Source organism: Populus trichocarpa, chromosome 10, assembly GCF_000002775.5.
Source record: "Populus trichocarpa isolate Nisqually-1 chromosome 10, P.trichocarpa_v4.1, whole genome shotgun sequence".
Taxonomy (NCBI): domain Eukaryota; kingdom Viridiplantae; phylum Streptophyta; class Magnoliopsida; order Malpighiales; family Salicaceae; genus Populus; species Populus trichocarpa.
Genome location: NC_037294.2, coordinates 21,587,151 through 21,608,494, shown reverse-complemented (window position 1 = coordinate 21,608,494; position 21,344 = coordinate 21,587,151). Strand labels below are relative to the sequence as shown.

General features: G+C 33.8%; 3 protein-coding genes and 1 pseudogene across 3 annotated transcripts; 2 read left to right on the top strand and 2 right to left on the bottom strand.

The window, feature by feature from the left end:
• Positions 1–158: 158 nt before the first annotated feature.
• On the bottom strand, positions 159–1,043 carry LOC18102771 (beta-D-glucosyl crocetin beta-1,6-glucosyltransferase). Its single transcript, XM_024610730.1, has 2 exons — positions 817–1,043; positions 159–651 (listed from the first exon to the last, which is right to left on the bottom strand). Exons 1-2 carry the CDS (start codon positions 1,041–1,043, stop codon positions 159–161), a joined length of 720 nt encoding a protein of 239 aa, XP_024466498.1.
• A 2,706-nt stretch (positions 1,044–3,749) lies between these two features.
• Positions 3,750–4,717, top strand: LOC7491635 (uncharacterized). Its single transcript, XM_002315416.4, has one exon. It carries the CDS (start codon positions 3,893–3,895, stop codon positions 4,493–4,495), a length of 603 nt encoding a protein of 200 aa, XP_002315452.4. The 5' UTR covers positions 3,750–3,892; the 3' UTR covers positions 4,496–4,717.
• An 8,594-nt stretch (positions 4,718–13,311) lies between these two features.
• On the top strand, positions 13,312–16,897 carry LOC7477186 (RING-H2 finger protein ATL8). The gene is made up of 3 exons (XM_002315417.4): positions 13,312–13,886; positions 14,491–14,588; positions 16,204–16,897. The coding sequence occupies exons 1-3, from the start codon at positions 13,728–13,730 to the stop codon at positions 16,628–16,630; spliced, it is 684 nt and encodes a 227-aa protein (XP_002315453.1). The 5' UTR covers positions 13,312–13,727; the 3' UTR covers positions 16,631–16,897.
• A 922-nt stretch (positions 16,898–17,819) lies between these two features.
• LOC18102768 (cytochrome P450 77A4-like) lies at positions 17,820–19,761 on the bottom strand (annotated as a pseudogene).
• Positions 19,762–21,344: the final 1,583 nt, after the last annotated feature.

The following is a 21,344-nucleotide window of genomic DNA, read 5'->3' as shown; positions in this document are numbered from 1 at the left end:
AATAGGATATTCCAAAAAACCCAAGAATTGAAAATCCAGAATATTTGAAGGGTTGTTGCAAACATAGTTTTTAAACTTGGTTTGATTTGATGAATTATTTCAAAAAATCCAAAAAATTCAAGAATTAAAGCTTAATTCGGACTAGATTTTCAGATGAATCAAATCAAATATTCGAACAAGTGGATTTTCAAACCAGCTCCTACCTCCACTACAAATCCAGCATTCAAAGGTTGATCCATATACAAAGGCATAGCTATTATTGGATCACCAAATCTCATGCTCTCCAACACAGAATTCCAACCACAGTGACTCAGAAATCCACCAATGCCAGGATGACTCGAAATTCTCTTCTGTGGAGCCCATTCCTCGACTATCAGTCCCCTTTCTCCAACCATATCAAAGAAACCCTCAGGCAATGCTTCTTTTGCACTAATTTTCTCTCCTTGAGCAAACCTTAGGACCCATATAAAGTTTACTTTGCTAAGCAGTAGTCCAAGTGCCAGCTCTCCTCTTTCCTCCTTTGACAAATAATTTTCAGTGCCAAATGAAACAAAAATGACTGAAGATGTGTCTTTCTTGTTAAGCCATTCTGTGATTTCTGTTTTTTCACCTTCTTGATTACTAGCTAGGGCCTTGAACAAGCACAATCTTCTTCATGGCTACAGCAGAGAGATCATCTAAGTATCTACCTTCAATCTCTTCCGAACTCCGGACCAGCATTGTGCTAGAGGATTGTTCCAAGTGTTGAAGAATTCAGTCTTTAACTATCGGAAAATATTTTGCAGAATCTTGAATAATAGACTGTCGTGATCAGACTGATTACCTGAGTTCTTGAGGGCATGAACTGCAACAGAATTTGCCTCATTGCCACTAATCACAAACTGAAGGGTTGGAATATTCAGTGATAAAGCCAGCGCAAGAGCCCATGGCTGAAAGAAATCACAAATAAGCAAATCTGGCTTTAATGTTGTCAAAATGTTGGAGAAGCTACTGCTTGCCTTATCAAATGCTTGCATCAAGTTTCCCAGGAGATGCTTCGGCATGCAGGCCTTTGGTTGTGTGGTAATGAAGAGGAAGGTCAGGCAATGATGGAAGATGAAGTTGTACAAGAATTGTATTGAAGAGAACTACTTTTCTTCTTCCAATAGGTTTTCTTTGATATATATGGCAAGGTTAGCAGGTGTGGAACAAAGATAAATATGAAAGTTTCTATTCGAAAGCTTCTTGGCTACATCCATGTGGGATGTGTGTGACTATATGCTAACCATGGAAACATTAGAACCCGAATAGCTCTCCTTTTTGGGGCATCCATCAATATATTATTAGTTATAGGCTTGTGCTCTTTCTTGATTTTGCTAATAAGCCTATGGGCGCCTATGACACCTTCTTATCTGTGATTTTTTTTATTCATACCCAAATTAATCATCTAATGTCAGCAACGCGTTGGAAGGTTTAAAAAAATAATCAAATATATGTATAAATTTTTCTATGAAAGTTCCTTCTTGTCAAGAATCTCCTTAGGTTTTGAAACGAATTATAAGTTAGTTCTTGCTTAAGAACCTTTAAATTCAGTCCCTCAACTGTCACCATTGTTTTATTAAATTAATTTCTAAATTTTTCCATGTTTGTTTCATAGTTAGCTCATGGTCACGTATCTCCTTTCCCAGAGCTAGCCAATAAAAATCCAGAGAGAAACTTCTACGTATACTTTTGTTCCATGCCTATAAACCTCGAATTCTTAAGGCCTAAAATTATGTCAAGAATATTCAAGTTGCAATCAAATTTATTGAACTCCACAAGAATATTCAAGTTGCAATCAAATTTATTGAACTCCACCTTCCAACTTTGAATCTCCTTGCTCATTACCGCACCGCAAAAGGCCTACCGCCCCATCTCATGGAAACCCTCACGGAGGCTCTAGAAATAGCAAGCCCTAGTTTCTTTAACATTTTAAAAGCTTTAAAATCAGACTGTCTGTCTGTGATTTTGTTCAGTTATAGGCACAACTCCAGCATTTTCATTGAATTATATACCAGCTGTATAATGGTAGCTATATATGCGTATGGGCTCCAACCAGCCATTAGTAGAGAGTGTTGGTGTGGCTATGGAGGTGATCAGGAACAACAATGGAGGCTTTGAAAGTGAGGACATTGCAAGGATAATAAGAGATGTGGTGGTGGAGAAAGTTGGTGAGGCTGTAAGAAAGAGCAAGCCCCGACATTGAAGGAGAAGCAAAAGCGCAAGAGAAAGCCCACGACAATAAACTGGCAAGGCCATGAAGTTGATTTCAAATCTGGCCCTTAGGCATTCCCTTGTGGCCTGATCCCTGACAAGTGATTGATGTAGTTTGTACGACTTTTTGGACTGGCTCTGTGGCCTCAAGCCCATAAAAGGATGGTCAAGAATATTATCAAGATTCAGATTTAAATTTCTTTAATTTGATATAAATAGCATTTTTTTAATTGAAAATAGATTCCGTGTAAGTATAAATTATAGTGATATACAAGATAAATAATGCTTCAGGATGTGGCATAATGAACTATGCCTATGCAAGTATTAATTACTTCAATTAATAAATATTATTAAGTACAGGTTTAGTGAGCTAATTAATAAATTAGCTTAATGTAAACTTCACGTGTATTGGTTGTCAAGATAATGAATGGGTTTTTGATCTCTTTGAAACACTATTTTTTCTTGTTATCCAATTAATTAGTTAGATACTAGTTTACATGTTTAGACTATATTGTGAAATGAAACCAAAAAAAAAACTAAACATAACACAAAATATATTTAGGTTGTTGATTATATATATTATTGTAATTTCCTTTTTTCTCGTTTTCTTTCGTGTAAGCTTCCTAAGAATTAATTATATATATATATATATATATATATATATATATATATATATATATATATATATATATATATTATTTTAATTTCCTTTTTTCTCGTTTTCTTTCGTGTAAGCTTCCTAAGAATTAATTATTATTATTATTATTACAGCAAGAAAATAAAAGATAGCAAGTATAATCTATAGCCATGGAAAAAGGATGACCGAAGAACATACTGAGATGCCAAGGGTCCCCATCATTGCTAAAAAAAAAAAAAAAAAGCTTCTTTGTTCATTCCCAACATGCCCAAGTTCTCTTTCTCAATAGTTTTAGTGAAAGTAAAAGTCTTGATCACCATTTTAATTCAACGATTTCTGCATTCACAAAAATTCTCATAGGCTGCCTTTGGGTTAGATCCGACTTGAGCCATCATCGAAAGTGTCAGTTCATCATCAATCACCACCGCCGTTTAATGTCAACAAAACGTGAAGAATGCCTAATGATACAAGCTAAACCAAATCCATTGACCAAGACATTGCTTGCAAGTGACCACTTCTTCAAGAAACCATGAAAGGCTATCATGACAGGTGGTTCAATTACCATATAACCATACAGCCCAATCATGTCCGCTTAATGAATCTACCCTAGAAAAATCCCTTCACAATATATATAGCTGACCAGGTATTTTCTTTTGGAACTATGGTCAAGATTTAGCTGTCAAAACTTGATTTCCTAGTTCATAGTCACTGTATCTAGAATTATCTTAGAGAAGAAGAAAGGGTAGTCAACACGGCGTATATTAATCAACTTGACAAAGTCCTATCTTCCAAATTCTGATATTTTCATTCTTGATTGATGAACAAGCATGCCTCCCTCCCCTCTCTCTCTCTCTCTCTCTATATATATATATACATATATATATATAAACACCAACAAGGCCTAACTAGCCATTCATCAGCAATCAAAGCAATCTCTCACAAGCTCTCATCAACATCAAACATTACACAATCTAGCTCAATCTTATTAATCTTGTTATTTTAAAGTCTTCTAACATTAAGGTAATGTCCGAGGACAATTCTCGTGACGCTTCTCCGGTGCATCACGAAGAGGATGTTTATCAATATGGTTATCCTAGGTGTGATACAAGTAACTCCATGGCATCAAGCTCAAATGATTCTCCATTTTTTGGGATATATGATTCTATGTCATTATTGGAAAGTGGTCTGTACCAGCAAAAATACGGCGACATAAGTGATCATTATCATAGAAAACAAGACAAGGCATGGGATTCGATTGATTCAAGGTTGCTAATGTTGCTAGAATTTTTTAGAGAACTTTTTATTCGAAGAAGGGAAGTTTTAAAGAAATTATTCCCGGAGTTACATGATGAATTTTTGGGGGTGTTCAAGAAAATGGGTAACATTAATTTGTCCATAGAAAAGCCTGGTCAAGTCAAGACTAGGGCATTGCATAGAAGCTTGAGTGTTGGCTCGCCAAGAATACCTTCAAGAAATGGAGGTGAATCGCCATTAAGGCTTGAGAGGTTCAAGGTTCGCACGGTGATTCCTGGCGGCGGTGGCCAAGGGGACACTGACAAGGGCGGTGGCCAAGGTGACACTGACAAGGGTGGTGGCACATCTGGTGACGATGGAAAAGTCAAATAGATTACTAGTCTATTTTTGTTGCAAGGTTTGAAAACAAACAATTTGCTTTTTTTTTTTTGGGTAAACAGCAAACAGTTTGTTTAAAGATATAAAATTATTTTATTATTTCATTAATTACTCGATGTCTAGCTGTAAATAGTATAAATAATTACACAATTTGCTGCCTTGTAGAAATTTCGTGTACTGTGAAATATTTGCCAATAATAAGGGGTTTTTTTTTAATATTATTTTTTAGGGTTTATTATCCATGAAACAAAATTCATAGACCTAGTTGGTAACCCGACTAGATTGAGAAATTCTTGCATATTTATGAGAGATGGTATTAGTTTTTGTATCGCACTCCAATCATTCTCACTTAATATAACACAAGAGAAATAAATTTTATGAAGATACTAAATGTAGTAATTTATATTGTTGGTTTAAGACTCGATTTTGGTAAGTACTTCGGAATAAAAAGAAACTAAAATAATAAAAACAGAAACATATTTTATTAAAGAAATAAAAACATGAAAATAAAATTGTTTTGGAAAAATAAATTATATATTTCAAAACAATAAATTAATACATGATAAATTTATTTTTTATTGTTTTAACTATTTTTATTTTTATTCATCTCTTTTACCTCAAGAAAGTAATAAAAAATTATTAAAAAAACTAAGTCTTTATAAATTAAGAATTAAAAATAATAAAAAGAAAAACTGTGGTATATATTCATGACTGAAGAAGGTTGACAAGGCGTGTAAGAAAATAAACGGACAACCTGTAATGAATGCTGAGCCCGACAGAGCAATAGCAAGGACATGGTGGTCCAAGAATGGTTGGGCTATGGACCAAAAACAATGACTGGAAGCCCAAGGAAAGTGAGCCGTTATGTGTCAGCTTGAAATTACACGGTTGTCTCAAAAACTAACGTTCGTTTTAACAAAATACTGTTTTTGAGTTTATTTAATTAACAGAGTAAATTAAACAAAGCAAAATGGATAAAAGTTGGACGAGAAATGCTAAACCCTTTTTATTATTAACATAAAGTGATTTTTCAAATTTATAAATTAAATAGAAAATTAAAGTATAGATAGTAAAGTTATTTTAGTTAGGTGGACTAATTTGGAGTCTAGTTTAAGTTTTTCTTTAAATTAATTTGAAAAATAAACCGAAACTGCAACTCGATTGACGATTGACCTGGTTAAATCTAGATAAGATGCTGAGCTTCAAGAATTTTTTAAAAATAAAAATTGTTTTAATTTATATTTAAATTTTTATTTAAAATAACATTGTTTTATTAAAAAAAACCACAAAAATAAATATTGTAACCTCCTGATCCCTTAATTGGTTAAGATGATTAAGAGTTAAATAATGTTAGCAAGAATACAACTTCACAATCATGCTGTGGATAAGATAGATGAGGTCCATGCCAAGCCCCTTCCCCACCACAAAAAGGAAGATAAAAGGAGAAGATTTATCTTTGAATCCAGCTCACACCTGAACACGAGGAGATTAGAAAATGGAAGGGTTATCTTCAATTATCATTGAGCTCAGGCCGACGAGTTCGGTGGTGTTGCTTCCTTAAAACTACACCAGCAAGGTTACGTGGTATACGCATGCACAACCGGTAATCTAAAAAAATCGTGATTCAGATTCGGACAAGAATTGAATATCCGGTGAAATCTAAGTAGGTTTGATCGGGATTTTAATAATATGATCAAGTCAAAAATAATATATATATATATATATATATATATATATATAATTATATACCATAATGACGATTATTAATCCAAAAGATGAAAGGATTATTAACAAAGAGTCAATAGACTTCGCCGAGCTCGATGCTTCTCCCCTTTCCACACGGTGCTCGATGTTGAATACAAATTGACTCGAAGAGGAAACCTTTATGAGCTCCCGAAGCTGAGCTCAGCACCAAGATTACCCCATTAATTTCCGTAGGCCCACCACGCTTGGGGTTTTTCTCAGCAGAAGAAAATGATCCGCAGAAGTACCAAGCAAAAGCTGGAATCATTAGCTTCTCCTCTCCATTACTCCTTCCATGAACATGACTAGCACTTTATGAGATATTTATAGCCACTTTGTGCACGTATTTGAAGCAAGAAAAAATAAAAATAAAATTAAAATTAAAATTAAAAAATTGTGGGAAATATATATATATTGTGCAATGATGCCACAAGTAGAAGTAGTCATGTGTGCACAGCTTTCTACGAAAACATCAAGCTCGTTAGTGGGCTCAATGCCTCCATTGACACTAATCCACGATCAAAGTGGGCTCATTCCTTCATGAGTGCGTATTATTATTCAGCCCCGCCATGAACTTAGAGGATAATTTTATTTAATAAACAAACTTTTCGGAGAAAAACTAGCTGATAATTGAGATTATAAATGGGTTATAAAAAATCTGTCAAAGCAGGATTAATTAACAGTTTGACAAGTGAAGGACAATCATTTAATTTATTTTCTCTTTTTTTTTGTAATTTTTCTTAATTTGTTTTGTTATCTTAACCCAAATCATGTAATCAAACCATTAGTGTATGCCCTCCACTGTGAGTCCAAAATCGGGATTTTCATCCATGAAAAACAATTATTAACCCATAAGATAAACTTGAAAAATAAATAATAAAGCAATCAAGTAATTAAGTCTAGAGCTTTTCTCTAGAGTTTTTTTTCCTATATAAACAATACTTGTCAGACCCAGTATAATAACTCATCTAAAAAAAAATTGAGTTACTTACGAGTTATTAAATCAATTCAAGTCAAATATTTATATTAAAATAATATTTTTTTATTAAAATTTTTTTTTATTAAAGTTGACCCAACTAGATTTGAACCAAATTACTAAAATTTAATCCGGGTCAAGTTTTGAATCAACTCGATGGATCAAATTAAATTTAATAACTATAGTATAAATTATCAATCAATTTAAGATATAAAACTAGATAAATACTAAAAAAAAAATTAATCAATCCGATCATAATTGAATTAAAAAATAAATAAAAAGTGTAAAGATTAAAGTAAAAGGTAAGAGAAATTAAGAGGGGCAAAGGACACTACACTACCAAACCAAAACCCACTCTTAGTGCCTTGACATGGAAAGAGAATCTCCCTAACATATTTTTTTCCCCATAACCACCTTTTTGTATCATTGGTCTGAACAACTTGCAAAGGTGAAGTTGACAACTTGACTCTGAGCTTTTTAACCATAATATTTGTAATATAATCAACTTGTTAAGGACTTACCAGACAGACAGGGATCATCATCATCATCATATATATATATATATATATATATATGGACAGGCACCAACTTGTACTTATGGGTACCAAGCTAGCTATCAAGGAAATTGCAATGGCACTATCTCTCAAATCCAAGTCATAGTGTAATGATCTCTTTATTTTAGTTGTCTTTCTCATTTAACCACATGTCCAAAAAGACCACCTAGGCATCTACGACCCAGGGAGGGTAGCTCCATGGAAACAAGATGCTTTTGCTGGTGGAGCTCCATGCTTGTCATTAATTTGTCACAGTTTATGTGGGTTATTTTTCTTTATCCAGGCTTCTTTTGAGCAATTTAAAAAAATATTTCCTGAAGATTCTAATCCTGAAAGGATAATTTTGTGCTCTGATCCATGAAGGTAACACTTGCCTTTTATCCCCGAAGGTCATAATTTAAATCCTGAAAATCTGTACAATATCACGTATAAAATACTTAAAATTTGTTGGATTCTAGTCTCCAGTGGTGAATAATCAGTTTATTTTTTAGTTCAAATAATTTTATCAATTCTTCCCAATAAAAAATATTCAGTGACTTGATATAAAAAGTCTAGATAGCCAGTAGCTGATGGTATCTAATAAATTAAAGTGGCTAGTAGTTATAAAATATTTTTTATATAGATTTGAGAACTCAGAAAGTATAATGATATTACAAAGAGATAGACTCGTCTGAGTCAAATTCCAAATCTACTTAATGGATCATATCAAATATAATAACTATAGTACAAACTATCAACTTAATATATAAAACTAGACAAATACTAAACAGAAAAAAAGAGGAATTAATCAATACAATCACGATTGAATTAAAATAAATAAATGAAAAGTGTAAAGATTAAAGTAAAAAAGTAAGAGAAATTATAAGGGGCAAAGTAAGCCACTCCACTACCAAACCAAAACCCACTCTTAATCTTGACATAGAAAAAGAATCTCACTAACATATTTTTTCCCATCACCACCTTTTGTATCATTGGCCTCAAGTTTGATCAACTTGCAAAGGTAAAGTTAAAAATTTGTTGGATTCATAATCTCAATCTCAATTTAAAATTCATAGAAGTTTGGTAACTTTACGTGTGTTTATAGCTAGTCTCGTAGGACGATCTTTGATACTAAAAAATCACACACACACACACACATATATGAGCATTTCAATTTCGTATTATAAAATCCGTTGAAATTCTAAAATATCCAAGTAGTTTAAGAATAAGATTTATATAGAGGATAATCGGTTTATCTTCTAATTCAAGTAATTTGATATATTATCCTTTCTTAAGGTGTTTGGTGGCTTAATATGGAAAGCTTAGGTGGTTGGTCGCTAGTAGTTGATGATGTCAAATAAGCCAAGGTGACTGATAGCTGCAAAAAGTCTCTTTTGTAGATTTAAGGACTCTCAGATACTTAATTAAATATTTTTTTAAAGAGAGAAAGTGCAATGATATCATAGATCATAGATAGACTCTGAAAATATACATACTAAAATAATTAAGAGTAAAGAGATTGTGAACCTTGAGCTTGAATGATTCAAGAGATATTTATAACTCATGAGTTTTGTCTTTTTGTGGAGAAGAGGGGCTAAAGTGTGATTTTATCGTTGTAATATTTTGAGTTATATTTTACTCAAAATAATACGTGTTGGATCAATGTAAAATATCGAGGGACTCGCGTGGGGTTTTAGAAAAATTCTCAAATGAGTATTGGTTTTGGACAAGGTGTCGGAGCCTATTAGAGGTGAAAAATAGATCTATACGCACTGTCTGGATCCAAACACGTTGGGCTTGAGCTACCAAGTGGGTGTTGGGGTGCACGTGCAGCACACCCAACATTGGACGTGCGCCCAACCTGGACCCATGCTACCATGCTCGAGCCTATGCACCTTGGTAATAATTGTGCTAGGGTGTGGTAGCCCGAGCCCATGTGGGTGTTGGGGTGCATGCCCAGCACACCCGACATTGGGCATCCACCCAACATGGTCTCGGGTTATGATGCTCGAACCCATGCACCTTGGAAATAGCTAGGCTCGAGCGTGGCATCCCGAGCCCATTGAGATATTTTTAGAGGATTTTTAGGTCCGTTAAATTTTAGTTTATTAAGATCAAAATCAATGGAGGAAAAACAAAGAAAAAGAAACCTCATGATCCATTGTGCTTTTTTTCAACATCTTCTTGTTCTAAACTGTTATAAAAATAAATTTAAAAAATAACTTTATAAAATCTAAACTGATCCGACAAGTTGATCTGATTAATACTATCTAGCTATAACAAGGCTATCAAATAAGCGAAAATCTTACTCACAATCTGAAGTAAAATTTAAACTATGATGGTTAACCTTCTTGCCATCGACAAACTTTCTTTTTCACATTAATAAACTTTTGATTTTTTTTTATATAGTTTATGTCAAATAATCATCTCAACCCAAAATGATTAAAATATTAGGTAAGATTTCAAAATATAATTTATATTATTTTTTAATTCGAACTTATGATCGTTTGATCAATAAATCTCCAAAACTACATCAAAAAATTATCTCAATCCATAAACTTAAACTATTAAATAAAATTAAAGATTTAATTTATATTATTTTATAACAGTTTTGACTTTAATATCTTGGTTGTTTGAAAGCTATTCTACCTAGTATTATCTTTACCAATAACGAGTGTGAATATTGCTACGTACTTTCTTCCAAGAAAACAGAACAAATCCTTGACTTAATAATTATATCTCAGTTTCCTTTCCTCCTCTCCATGATGCTTAACTTATAATTGTTTTATTGTTTAGGAATCACTATCAAAATGGTAGTTAACCATGCACGCATGAAACCATGAAATCAAACCACTCTGACTTGTGTTTGTGTGTTTGTATTTATCTCTTTTGACTTTGATTTTTGGTTGTTGAAAGCCCTCTGGCTAGCTAGCCAGTGCCTTAACCTATCCAAATGGTCTCTTTCATGCCACACATCTCTATCCAAATGGCCTCTTGACTTCATCAACCAGGATATCACGCCATTCCCACAAATTAGTTTCACCCTAGCTAGCCTTGATCTTAAATGATCAGATATTTAATTTAATATTTCAAACTACTCGACTCCAAAAAAAAAAATCCGAATAACTCGACTCTTACCATCACTCCTTGTCATGTATAGCAAGATTTCCACCATCTTTTACGTGGATGAGAGGAGGGTTTTGACATGGGAGCTTTTGTAGAGTACTGGCAACTTTGACATGAAATATCTTGAGAATGAAAATGGAAAATAATTACTATTCTTTTTCTTTTCTTTTTCCTCATCAATTGGCAACTTGACATGAAATATCTTGGTGTACGTCATTGTAATGGATATACTTACATGCATATATATCCTTTTTAATTGAAATATAGATTGGAGAGTAAATTATTATTAATTCCCCCCCTTTTGTCATCAGAGAGCAAGAAGAGCCCAGATGATTTTTGTTGTTTCTGATATGCATTAAGCATATATCTGAAGGTTTCTCGACCAAAAAATGAATAAATAAATTGATTGATCTTTGTTCCTTTCACAGATTTTCGTAGCAAGCTCCAGCAGTTGTTGACTTGAGAAAACACACTGCCACAACATCCAATCCAAGACCTCACTGTTCCTTTGTTAGGTGATGATCATGTCTCCTCGCATAAGATATCCTTTGCTGGGTAACCATGTCCCTCTTCTTTGGAAGACTCTTTGTCAATTATTATGACATATGTATTTCTTTTCTAAAGGAGAAAGGAGAAAGGGATAGCAAAAACCTTCTTTTCATAGAAAATGAAAAAAAGAAGATATAATTTCATTCTATGATGCTATTGTAAATCTTATATTAGGAGTAGGTGCTTCTTCTCTAGATTTCTTTTCTAAGTTTAAATCTTAAAATCAACGTTAAAAAATTTATTCTAAGATATACTCTTAAATCCATAAAAAAAATAATGACCTAATAACATATCTTAATTGTTAAAAATATCTACCCTAAATAAACAAAAGAGCTATGAGAAAAATCTCAATAATAAAAAGAGCATTTGCAAGGGGAGTGATAATTTTATTTTATTTTTGCGGATTGAGATATCAATTTGTAAAATTATATATATAGGCTTTTTTTTTTCATAAAAGTTTTGATAAATGGTGATGAATTACTTATTCTCAACGCACATGTTTTAAATCACCTCATTTTCATGATAAAAAAAAAACTAACCTTTCATAAATACTATTATTAAAAAAAATCAATTAGTTCAAAATAAAATAACATAAAAATAAACAACACTATCACTTTAGCATAATAGTGATGTTAGCCGTTACGTATGATTTGGTTCAAAAGTACATATATTAATAAAATAAAATAAAATAAAAATATTAATTCATCACTTGAAAAATAAAAAAAATAACAATTTGTTTTTGTGTGTATATTTTTTTTCTTTTAAAAAATTGATCACCATCTGAGTTTTAAAAAAAAAATCACACACACGCGATCTATACATAGACTAGCTATATGCCCGCGCGTTGCCGCGGGGCATTGCTGCGTATATAATATTATAAAATTACATTAAAAACGATAAACTTATAATATAAAAGTTTAGAACTATAATATAAAAGAGTTTCTTTTGTAAACATAGGTTACATCTTTTGGTATATACATAGTGTCACAAAAGATGACAAAAGAGTGCTAATTATACAATTTGTACATCAGCGCAAAATAGAGGGATGTTGAGGTGCAGAACGAAGCAACCGAATAAAAAATTAAGTGATCAGCCGAGAGCAAAAACCAACTCAATAATCAATTCATTTTATGTTAAGCTCTAAACCGAGAGCAATGAGCCCAAATCAACACAAATAACAGCCAATCAAACCAAACCGAGAGCATCCGAATCAAACCAACCAAGGACTATGTTTACCCGAGAATTGAACCACCTCCAAACCATCGATCAACCCAACCCGAACCTAATTGAACCAATAACCCACCCCCCAACACACACAAACGACCAAACGCAAGCATCCCGAGCACGAACCCAAGAAAACCGAACACACAGACAATGAGCAATCCAAAAAACCCAATCAATTGCTGAATATCCAGACCAGAGAAATAAAAAATACAATCAATTACTGAACACCCACACCAGAAAGAAGATGAATCGAGTGAGAAGAGGGGACAAAATGAAAAAAAAAAAAAAAACGAACCGAAGAACCCAATGCAAAGAAACCGAGAGAAAGCAGAAATTGGCACAAAGAAGGGGGCGAAATCATACCTCATCAAACACCAAGAACGACCCGAAGCCAGCCCACGAACCGGCATCCTGGCCCGACCGAGCAGCCGTGAGCCATACAGCCCGTCGTTCTCTCTGCCAAAAACGAAGGAACCGAGCAGAGACATGAAATGAAGAGAGTGAGAGGAAGAGACGAAAACAGGCCCAGAGAAGAGATAAAATGCACAGACTCATTAAGGGCAAAATCGCCCGGGCACTGCCACAGTCCACAGTACATTCAGTCTGTGTGTACAGTGCAAAATGCCACACCATTTATTTGTTTTGTAATATGATTAGATCCCGTAATCTTCCATAAATCTCTTCCCTGAAACTCTCCCCACCTCCCCTGCCCTCCCTCCCCTCTCTCTCGACACCAAACATGAGCTCATCTTCTCTCACTAAAAGAGATTCCTTTTCAGTCACTTCAACAATAAAACAGACAGTTACTTTTCTGCTTCTTCTCTTATAACTACCTCTCTTATTTCCTTACACGTTTCATAGAAAGAGAGGAAGAGACATGTATCATCAGTTCATCACACTGTAAACTCCCACTCCTATTTGCTGTCTCAAGACGGGACCTTTATTACTTGCTGTTTCTCTAAGTGTAGAATTAGATCATGGATCGTGTAAACGGATTGAGAAAATTAAAGGGTCTTGTTGATTTTGAGTTCTTGAATATTATTGAGTGAAAAAGATTGGAACTTTACGTCTAAAAATGATGGCTTCAGGGATAAATTTGGTAATGACAGTGATTGGATTTTCTGTAAGCACTATGTTTATAGTTTTTGTTTGCACTCGTCTTATTTGTGCTCGGATTCAGTTAAATGCATCAAGACGATCTTTTCGTATTGCTTCCAGATCTGATCTTAGCATGGTAAGCATCTCTCCTTGTCTTTCCATTGGTTTTCAGCACTGTTTCTATATTTAGTTGATTGTTATAATGTGTTTTCTATGTTTTTTTTTCTTTTGTTTTTGAAATCGAAGTTGGTTTTTGGTTTTTGAAGTGTATGAGTGGAGCAAGTTTATTTGGATTTTAGTTTTTATTTTTTATCTCTTAATTGGGTTTCCTTTTTTCTTTTGGATATTTATGATTATTCATTTAGTTTTGTGGAAATTAATGTGGGTTTTTATGGATTTTGGTTTTGTAATTGTATTAGTGGGGCTGGTTGGATTTTAGCTTCTAAGTTTTTTTTGGTTCTCAATTGGGTTTAGTTTCTTGTGTTTGTTCAAATTTGGATATGTTAATTGCGGACATAGAAAGCAAATCACCAAATTAATTGTCTTTAGCAAAAATTGGAACCGGCATAGTGGACACTAATGTGTGATGCTGATCCATATTTATTGTGAAGGAGGAAAAAGTCTCAATTTTTTTGTTAAAAAATGAAATCTTCACTTTTTTGTATGCTGAAGAGTTTTGTTTCATGGGGTAATTGTCACTGTCTTGGAGCTTGACTGTTATTCTTCGACACGTGTTACAGTTGGAACGAGGTTTACATGGTCTTGAGCCTGTAGTTATAGCTAGCTTTCCAACCAAGAAGTACAACGATAAGCTTTTCTCGGCTTCAGAAGATGCTCAGTATGTTCTTCTTTCCCTGCTATAATTCCTTATTAGTGTTTTCTGTATTGGGTTTTATGTGATGATTTTGTGTGATATAGATAACTTTTATAGTCTTTGGACCGGTATCAGCTTAAGTTGTCATAACAATGAAGAATGTGCAGTGCCAATGATTGTGTTAAAAAGCCTTTTGACTTTTAAATTTTGAAAGGAGTGAAGAGCCGGATGGGGAGGTGTGAAGATTGATAATTTATCATGCCATGAATTATGAATTAAGACTTGACTTTAGTTCTCTTCTGATATAGACTTTGATCTAGTTTTGGCTATCTTCATATTAGATAGAGTAAGCAGAGTTTGGGGCTGGGATCTATTTCTCATAATGTGATTTTGATTTTCTTAATTACATTTTCTGTTTGACTGAGAGGTTTTCTGAGACCTTTTATTGCTAAATGTTTGGACTGATGTGACTGGGCCAAATTTTGCTTTGTGCAAAAAATTCTTCATTTAGCCATCTTGCGGTTTTCCATACTTCTAACTTAGATGCTGTCTTCTTAAGCTTGATTGATTGGTCAATAACTATTGAAATGGTTTCTACAAGGCACATTGAATTTGAGTTGGGGCTGCCAATATGATTGTCTGGTTGCTTTACTAATTAACTGGAGTTGGACCATGGATGCTCTTGGTTGTTTTTTCACCCCTTGACAAAAAATGTTTCAGCTGTATTCAAAAGGGCTGGCTTCGTTGTTTGAGTATTGATGGAAGCAACCCTGACCTGTTTGGAATCCAATTTGCCTGACCTTGATAAAATTTGAAAGATATGCTGAAATAAAAGATTTACTCTGTTCCAGTTTTGGAGGACCCAAACTTGCCTTCTTTTCCTCTCTCTTTTTCTAGTACAATTCATCAGTTCAATTTGGGTGCCAATAACCTCTTTGACCTTCGTGGGGAAGAGAATCTGGGTCGATAGGAAGGTGTTCACTCTGTTGGGATGTTGGACCTCAATTTTCATTCATTTGAATTGAAAAGGCATGCAGCTGCTTGTATCTGTGCACCCATAAATGAAGCTTCAACTCCTAAACAACCAAACCTTCTCTCATGTTTATATTTTGTCCAGTCATAAGCCATCTTTTTGTTGATCCTAGTTGTCTGATGCTAAGAAAAAGTTTCGAGAAAAATGATTCCTCTATACTTTTGAGTTTGTGACACTGCTCCTTTATAGAACTTTCATAACTGATTCAGTTTCTGAACCTTTTGTACACATTCAAGCTCATACTTCTGGTGCTTTATCCTCTCTCTTTTTCTTTTTTTTTGTTGCTGAAATCCCCACAGATATATGCCTGTCTTTCTTCAGAATTATTTTTAACTGGCTCATTTTTACTTTAATTTTAACTTTATTTTTGTTATATTTTTGGTTACATGCTATACAACCTGCTTCTGAAGAAGCATCTCGTTGACGTGGAATTGGATCGTCATGACAGATAACAGCTAGGTTTTGAATTCACCATGTTCATGTCCTCTGCCCAGCATATTAGTTGACGCTGTCCTTGGGGATTTGTTTTGTTCATCATGCCAGTTTTGTAGTATTCTGCTATTTCACACTTTTCTGTTAACAAGTTGTGGTTGTTGTCTGTGGCAGGTGCACAGTTTGCCTTGCAGAATACCATGGCAAAGATATATTGCGTATTCTCCCCTACTGTGGGCACTCCTTCCACGTGACCTGCATAGACATGTGGTTGCAACAGCATTCTACTTGTCCCATGTGTCGAATATCATTGCGTGAATTTCCCGAGAAGAAGTGCGCGATGCAACCCTTGTTCAGTTCAGCTATCCGTTCTCAATATGGCACAGAGACCTTTGATTCCCATTCTTATAACTATTTGTTGACTGGGCATGGGATTTCACAAAGATCAGACGACAGCCATGGGATGGACACCATTCAAGATAATCTTTGTGCATCTGATGGTGATGAAGCATGTGGGGAGAATTCACCCCCCTTAACCGAGAGTAATCAGATTGCAAAAGACACAGGAGACAAGCATGTAGAAAGCCCGTCAAATCCCTAAATCCTTCTGAAGAGTCAAATTTTAAGCTGCATTCATTAGGATTTCCAGTATCAGAGAGTCCAAATATGAGTATTTAGAGTGAAAGAAGTTGGAATTCATAAGCCGTTGGAACAACTCCCAGAAAGTTTGTTGCTCTAAATATTCCACAAGTCACTTGTTTTTCATTTTCCCGTCAACATGGTCGAGTTCTTGGCAGTTTTGTTAGTTTCAGTTGTAAACTAGAATCTGATCAAGAATAGTTCAATGGAATAGCAGTTCTTACTTTCCTCTCTCCTTGTCAGTGTTAGTGTAGCAGTGTATGTGCACACAGACACACACACATGGATAACCCATCGTTTCTGCCTAATGTTTCTTTTATTGGATTCTGCACATGATGCAACTCTTGTGGGGCATGCAATTCTGATATGCTCAACATGTCTTCTGCTTTAGGTATTGTAACATGCCCACATTCGTATAAAGCAACTACGCAGCTCATTTGTTGCCAAGGATATAGATTTGACTGCATCACCTGATCTTGCTTTTTGGTACCTTTCTATCCAGGTTTATGTCTTGCCAGTAGTTTTCTTCAAGGTACGCATCAAAGTCACATTCTGTGTTCTGTACTTCTCTGTCTCCTTGTGAAACAAAAGTGAAACTGTTAATTGAGTTATCATTAGAGGAAGCATCGTAATTGGATTTGGAGGCCCTTCTGGACCAACCCTTGGAGGTACTTCATGAGATTCTTTCTATGCATAGATATTTCTGTAGGGTTAACCTTTAAATGGCAACAAAAGACAGAAAGGTGAAAGATAAGGTAAGCCCCCCTCACCATTATCCCTTTTAAAATGAGAAATTGATGTCTTTTCGTGTCATTTATCACAAATCATGATTATGCTGATTAGAAAGTGACTATTTTTGGTTTCCATTAACCTAACAAAAGATCTCAGTGCCCATCGGATAGGCATGACAGGGAGAAGATATAAAGAAAGTACATTGAGGAAGCACTCCCATTCTTAAATTTCCCATGTAAACGGATTCAGTTCCAAGTATTGGCCTAAGAGGCAATAAAATTAAAAAAGAATGACGTCAACAGTCACCAATATCAATCAACCAATGAAAAAGAACACTAAGTATATACAAACATAACAAATTATATAAATCCCCAACGTTTTTAAGCAAGAAATCAATTATATAATTAACCTGTCACAGCTTAAGCCCTAGGCTTGACCATAGCGCTGAGGCTGTTCTTCATAACCACTGTAAACTCCAACTTCACAGAGATATCCAACTTGCTTTAAGGTGGATAGGCAAATTCTTGAACCATTCTTTGCCACCATTAGGTGAAGATGCACAGTGGCCAGCCATAGACCAGGGCATATATACCCTCCTTCCTACACCAAAATGCATCGCTTTCACCCCAGTCACTCCTGTGGTATCGGCATCCTCTCTGCCAGACATGAACCGATCCGGGTTGTATTTTTCGGGATTGGTTCAAACTTTTGTATTCTCTCCTGTTCCATGAGAGTAGAATTCAACATTTGCATTAATTGGTAAATCACCATATATATCCTGCCATTGTTGTATGCTCGGTAATTCTGCATGAGCTAGTACAAAATATGTAGGAGGGGGTTTACGTGGCAATTCTTTCACCTACTGCATGTAAATGCTCCTCGTTTTTTCTACATCTTTTTCGTCCACTTTTCTGTCACCAGCAGTTGATTTTATTTCACCGGTAGTGTCAGTCCCGCCGTTGAGGAACTCTGAGCAAAGAGTGACAAGCTCTTCATTACTTGGAGATGATTTCCTTCATTGAAAAATAAAAATTCTCATAAATTCTATATGAATAATCTGGTCTTAAAACATGAACTTAGTCTCAATATATCAAACTGATCTTAAAATATTTTTTACATTCTAATTATAAAGTAAAAAAAATCAATGGAGGGAATAGAGACTGGAAAATAATAATAATAATAATAATAATAATAATAATAATAATAATAAAGTATGCCAATGGTTCTAAGTCAATAAAAGAAAAAAATACTAGGTGATAATCATTTTAATTTATTTTATTTTTGTTCATGACGGAGAGGAGCACAATTAGCTGGGAGTGAAAGGCCGAAAAAAGTAGGCCCTATAGGCCCACGGAATTAAGAGCAGTTAGTTGCTTTCTTGGTGATTAGGAATTTTATTTTATAAGGGTGTTTTTGTTAAATTAATGTTTTCTAAAATATTTTTTCATAATTTTAATGCGGTGATGTTAAAATAAAAAAAAATCTAAAAAAATATTATTTTAATATATTTTAATTAAAAATATTTTTACAAAAATATTTTACATCACATTAGAAAATACACGGATTAAATAATAAATACAAAACAAAATGATGGTTCCGTACGGGTTTAAATAGTCCACTTTTTGTTTTTTGGCAATTCTCCAATCTCGAGGGTTAACAACCTCATGTTAAGATGATTATAAAGAATTTAAATTAAATAAGAAAAATAAAAAATGAATCTATATGTTTTCTGGGAATTTATCGGTGCTTTAATCTTATGATATTATGTTAAAATAATAATAATTGATAGGTCAAAACTAGTTTTGAGGCTCCCGAAGAAGAGCCTTTGGGTAATGGGCGAGGCGATTGCACACTACTTTTGGCCCAGACCTCAGAGGTGGGGTCTAGACTCTAGAGATGGGGGAAGATCGATATCCAATTCCACTACACGAGCTCTTACAAGATATCGTACGAGACATTTGCAAGATCATATATAGTATGCACTATGCACAGCATATCATAGGGTAGATATACAAAGCGTCAAGGTAGGTTTTTTCATGAACAGTTGATACTCGATTTTAGTTAATTGGGCTGGTAGGCAGGCAAGATCCCAGCATTGCAAACCTTAATTCTAACCATTTAGGTAAAATCAAGAGATTTGTTTTATCTGTGGTTTTAAATTTGAGCTTTATGGTTACTAATATGATGGCCACTGGAGATTTACATGGTCGTTAACTTCAGGACCCGTGGAATTAGTCGAGATACGCGTAAGCTAGCCCGAACACCCACGTAAAACTAAAAAAAAAACCTTAATTCTTCACTCTTTTCTTGACGAGGAACAGGAACCGAGTTGAGCGGCTGTGTTCTCTTAAATAAATTCATGGCGAAATCAGTCACTTGTTCTTTTCTTTTATCATTGTCGATTGATCCATCACTCTAGCTAGGGCAACCCTGGGATTTTCTTGAGGTCCTGTTTAGGTGAAAAGATGGGAGGTTTGCATGTCTTATCAAATCTATATCAAATTACAAGGTTTGAGAGATGAAGGTTCATTGACGATGGTTGTTTCGATGTCCAAGCTTCTATTTTTTATTTTATTTTATTTTATTTTATTGTCCCACATACTGTTTTGATTGCATGAAATGATCTGTAACACAATTTTAAACATCATTTGAAGCAATATTATTAAATCTGTTTATCAGCTGATTAATTTTGGCTTGAGCTGAATTTTAAATTAAACTGGTAGTTTATGAATTAACCCACAATCTCAATTAGCTTTTAAAAAATTAAAAATATTTTTTTAAAAAAAATAATAAAACAATATAATTTTAATGACTTTCATCGATAAGGCATGGATGTGCCTTTTTTCCCACAATTAACAGTGGAGGACAGCATGGAGGCTTTCTTTCTTCTTTTTTTCCCCTTGGTAAGGGTTTGGCAGAACAACGCCATGGACCATAGGAGATAGTACTTGTTCTGACTTCTGATATATAATAAATGAATATTAATTTCTACTGAATCAATCTTGCTCGTGAGTTCAAATAAAAAAAAAATCATGTTCTTTAGCTCAAAAGAGCAAAATTTCAGAACTAAAAATATAATATATATAGTCCTAAAAATAAAAAAACTAATATATTATATAATTGATAAAAAATAAAGTATGTAGGGAAATACTATAGTAATTTTTTAAATATTTATCATCTCACAATTCATTATGAATTGTAATAGTAATTTGTTTAAAATTTTTAGTTTGATTTTCGAACTTTTTATTTATATAATTAAGCCTAAATTAGAGTCAAATTGTATTTTTTTTAGAATGAGGGTTGAGTTGAAAGATAGGAACTAAAATAATAAAAGCAGGTAAAATAGGTGTCAGGTTGACAATTTATTTAAAACGTTCATTTTAATCTTCTATTTTTTTAAGTTATCCAGTTTTTAATTGGTCCCTGTAATTTAAAACAATAAATTTTGATACCAAACTTTATTTTATTTTTTTAGTCCTTTCTTGGGTGGACAAGAGAGATAATCGTTAGATTCTGGTATAGAGAGAGAAAGTTGTGTCGAGGAAGATTTTGGCAACCAAAAAGATTGATTTTTGTGTCAAAAAGTTCTTTATAATAAGAAGGTTAAGATTATGTGTTTTTTTTTTAACCTTGAAAACACTTTGAAAAAAAATCTAGTCTCAGAAAGATTTTTTATTTTGAGTTGATTTTAGATTTTGGGTTTTGTTTGCATTTTTTGAGGTAAAAGATAGGTTTAACAAAGTTTTTAAGGGTGTTTCCTAAATATTTTAGATCAAAAATTGGTTGAAAGGGTGTTTTTGGGTAAAAAGAAATTGTATTTTTTAAGTTAATATTGTTTTGTCCTCATTAATTAATATATATATATATATATATGTGTGTGTGTGTGTGTGTGTGTGTGTGTGTGTGTGTGTGTGTGTTTGTTATTATATATTATCGTTTTCTTC

Bases quoted from the DNA above. Each gene is read 5' to 3' on its own strand.
- LOC18102771 (XM_024610730.1), bottom strand. From the start codon at position 1,043: ATGCCGAAGCATCTCCTGGGAAACTTGATGCAAGCATTTGATAAGGCA. The intron at 652-816 runs GTCTGATCACGA...GTAGCCATGAAG, and splicing joins CTCAAGAACTCAGGTAATCA to AAGATTGTGCTTGTTCAAGG.
- LOC7491635 (XM_002315416.4), top strand. From the start codon at position 3,893: ATGTCCGAGGACAATTCTCGTGACGCTTCTCCGGTGCATCACGAAGAG.
- LOC7477186 (XM_002315417.4), top strand. From the start codon at position 13,728: ATGATGGCTTCAGGGATAAATTTGGTAATGACAGTGATTGGATTTTCT. The intron at 13,887-14,490 runs GTAAGCATCTCT...CACGTGTTACAG, and splicing joins CCAGATCTGATCTTAGCATG to TTGGAACGAGGTTTACATGG. The intron at 14,589-16,203 runs GTATGTTCTTCT...TGTCTGTGGCAG, and splicing joins TCGGCTTCAGAAGATGCTCA to GTGCACAGTTTGCCTTGCAG.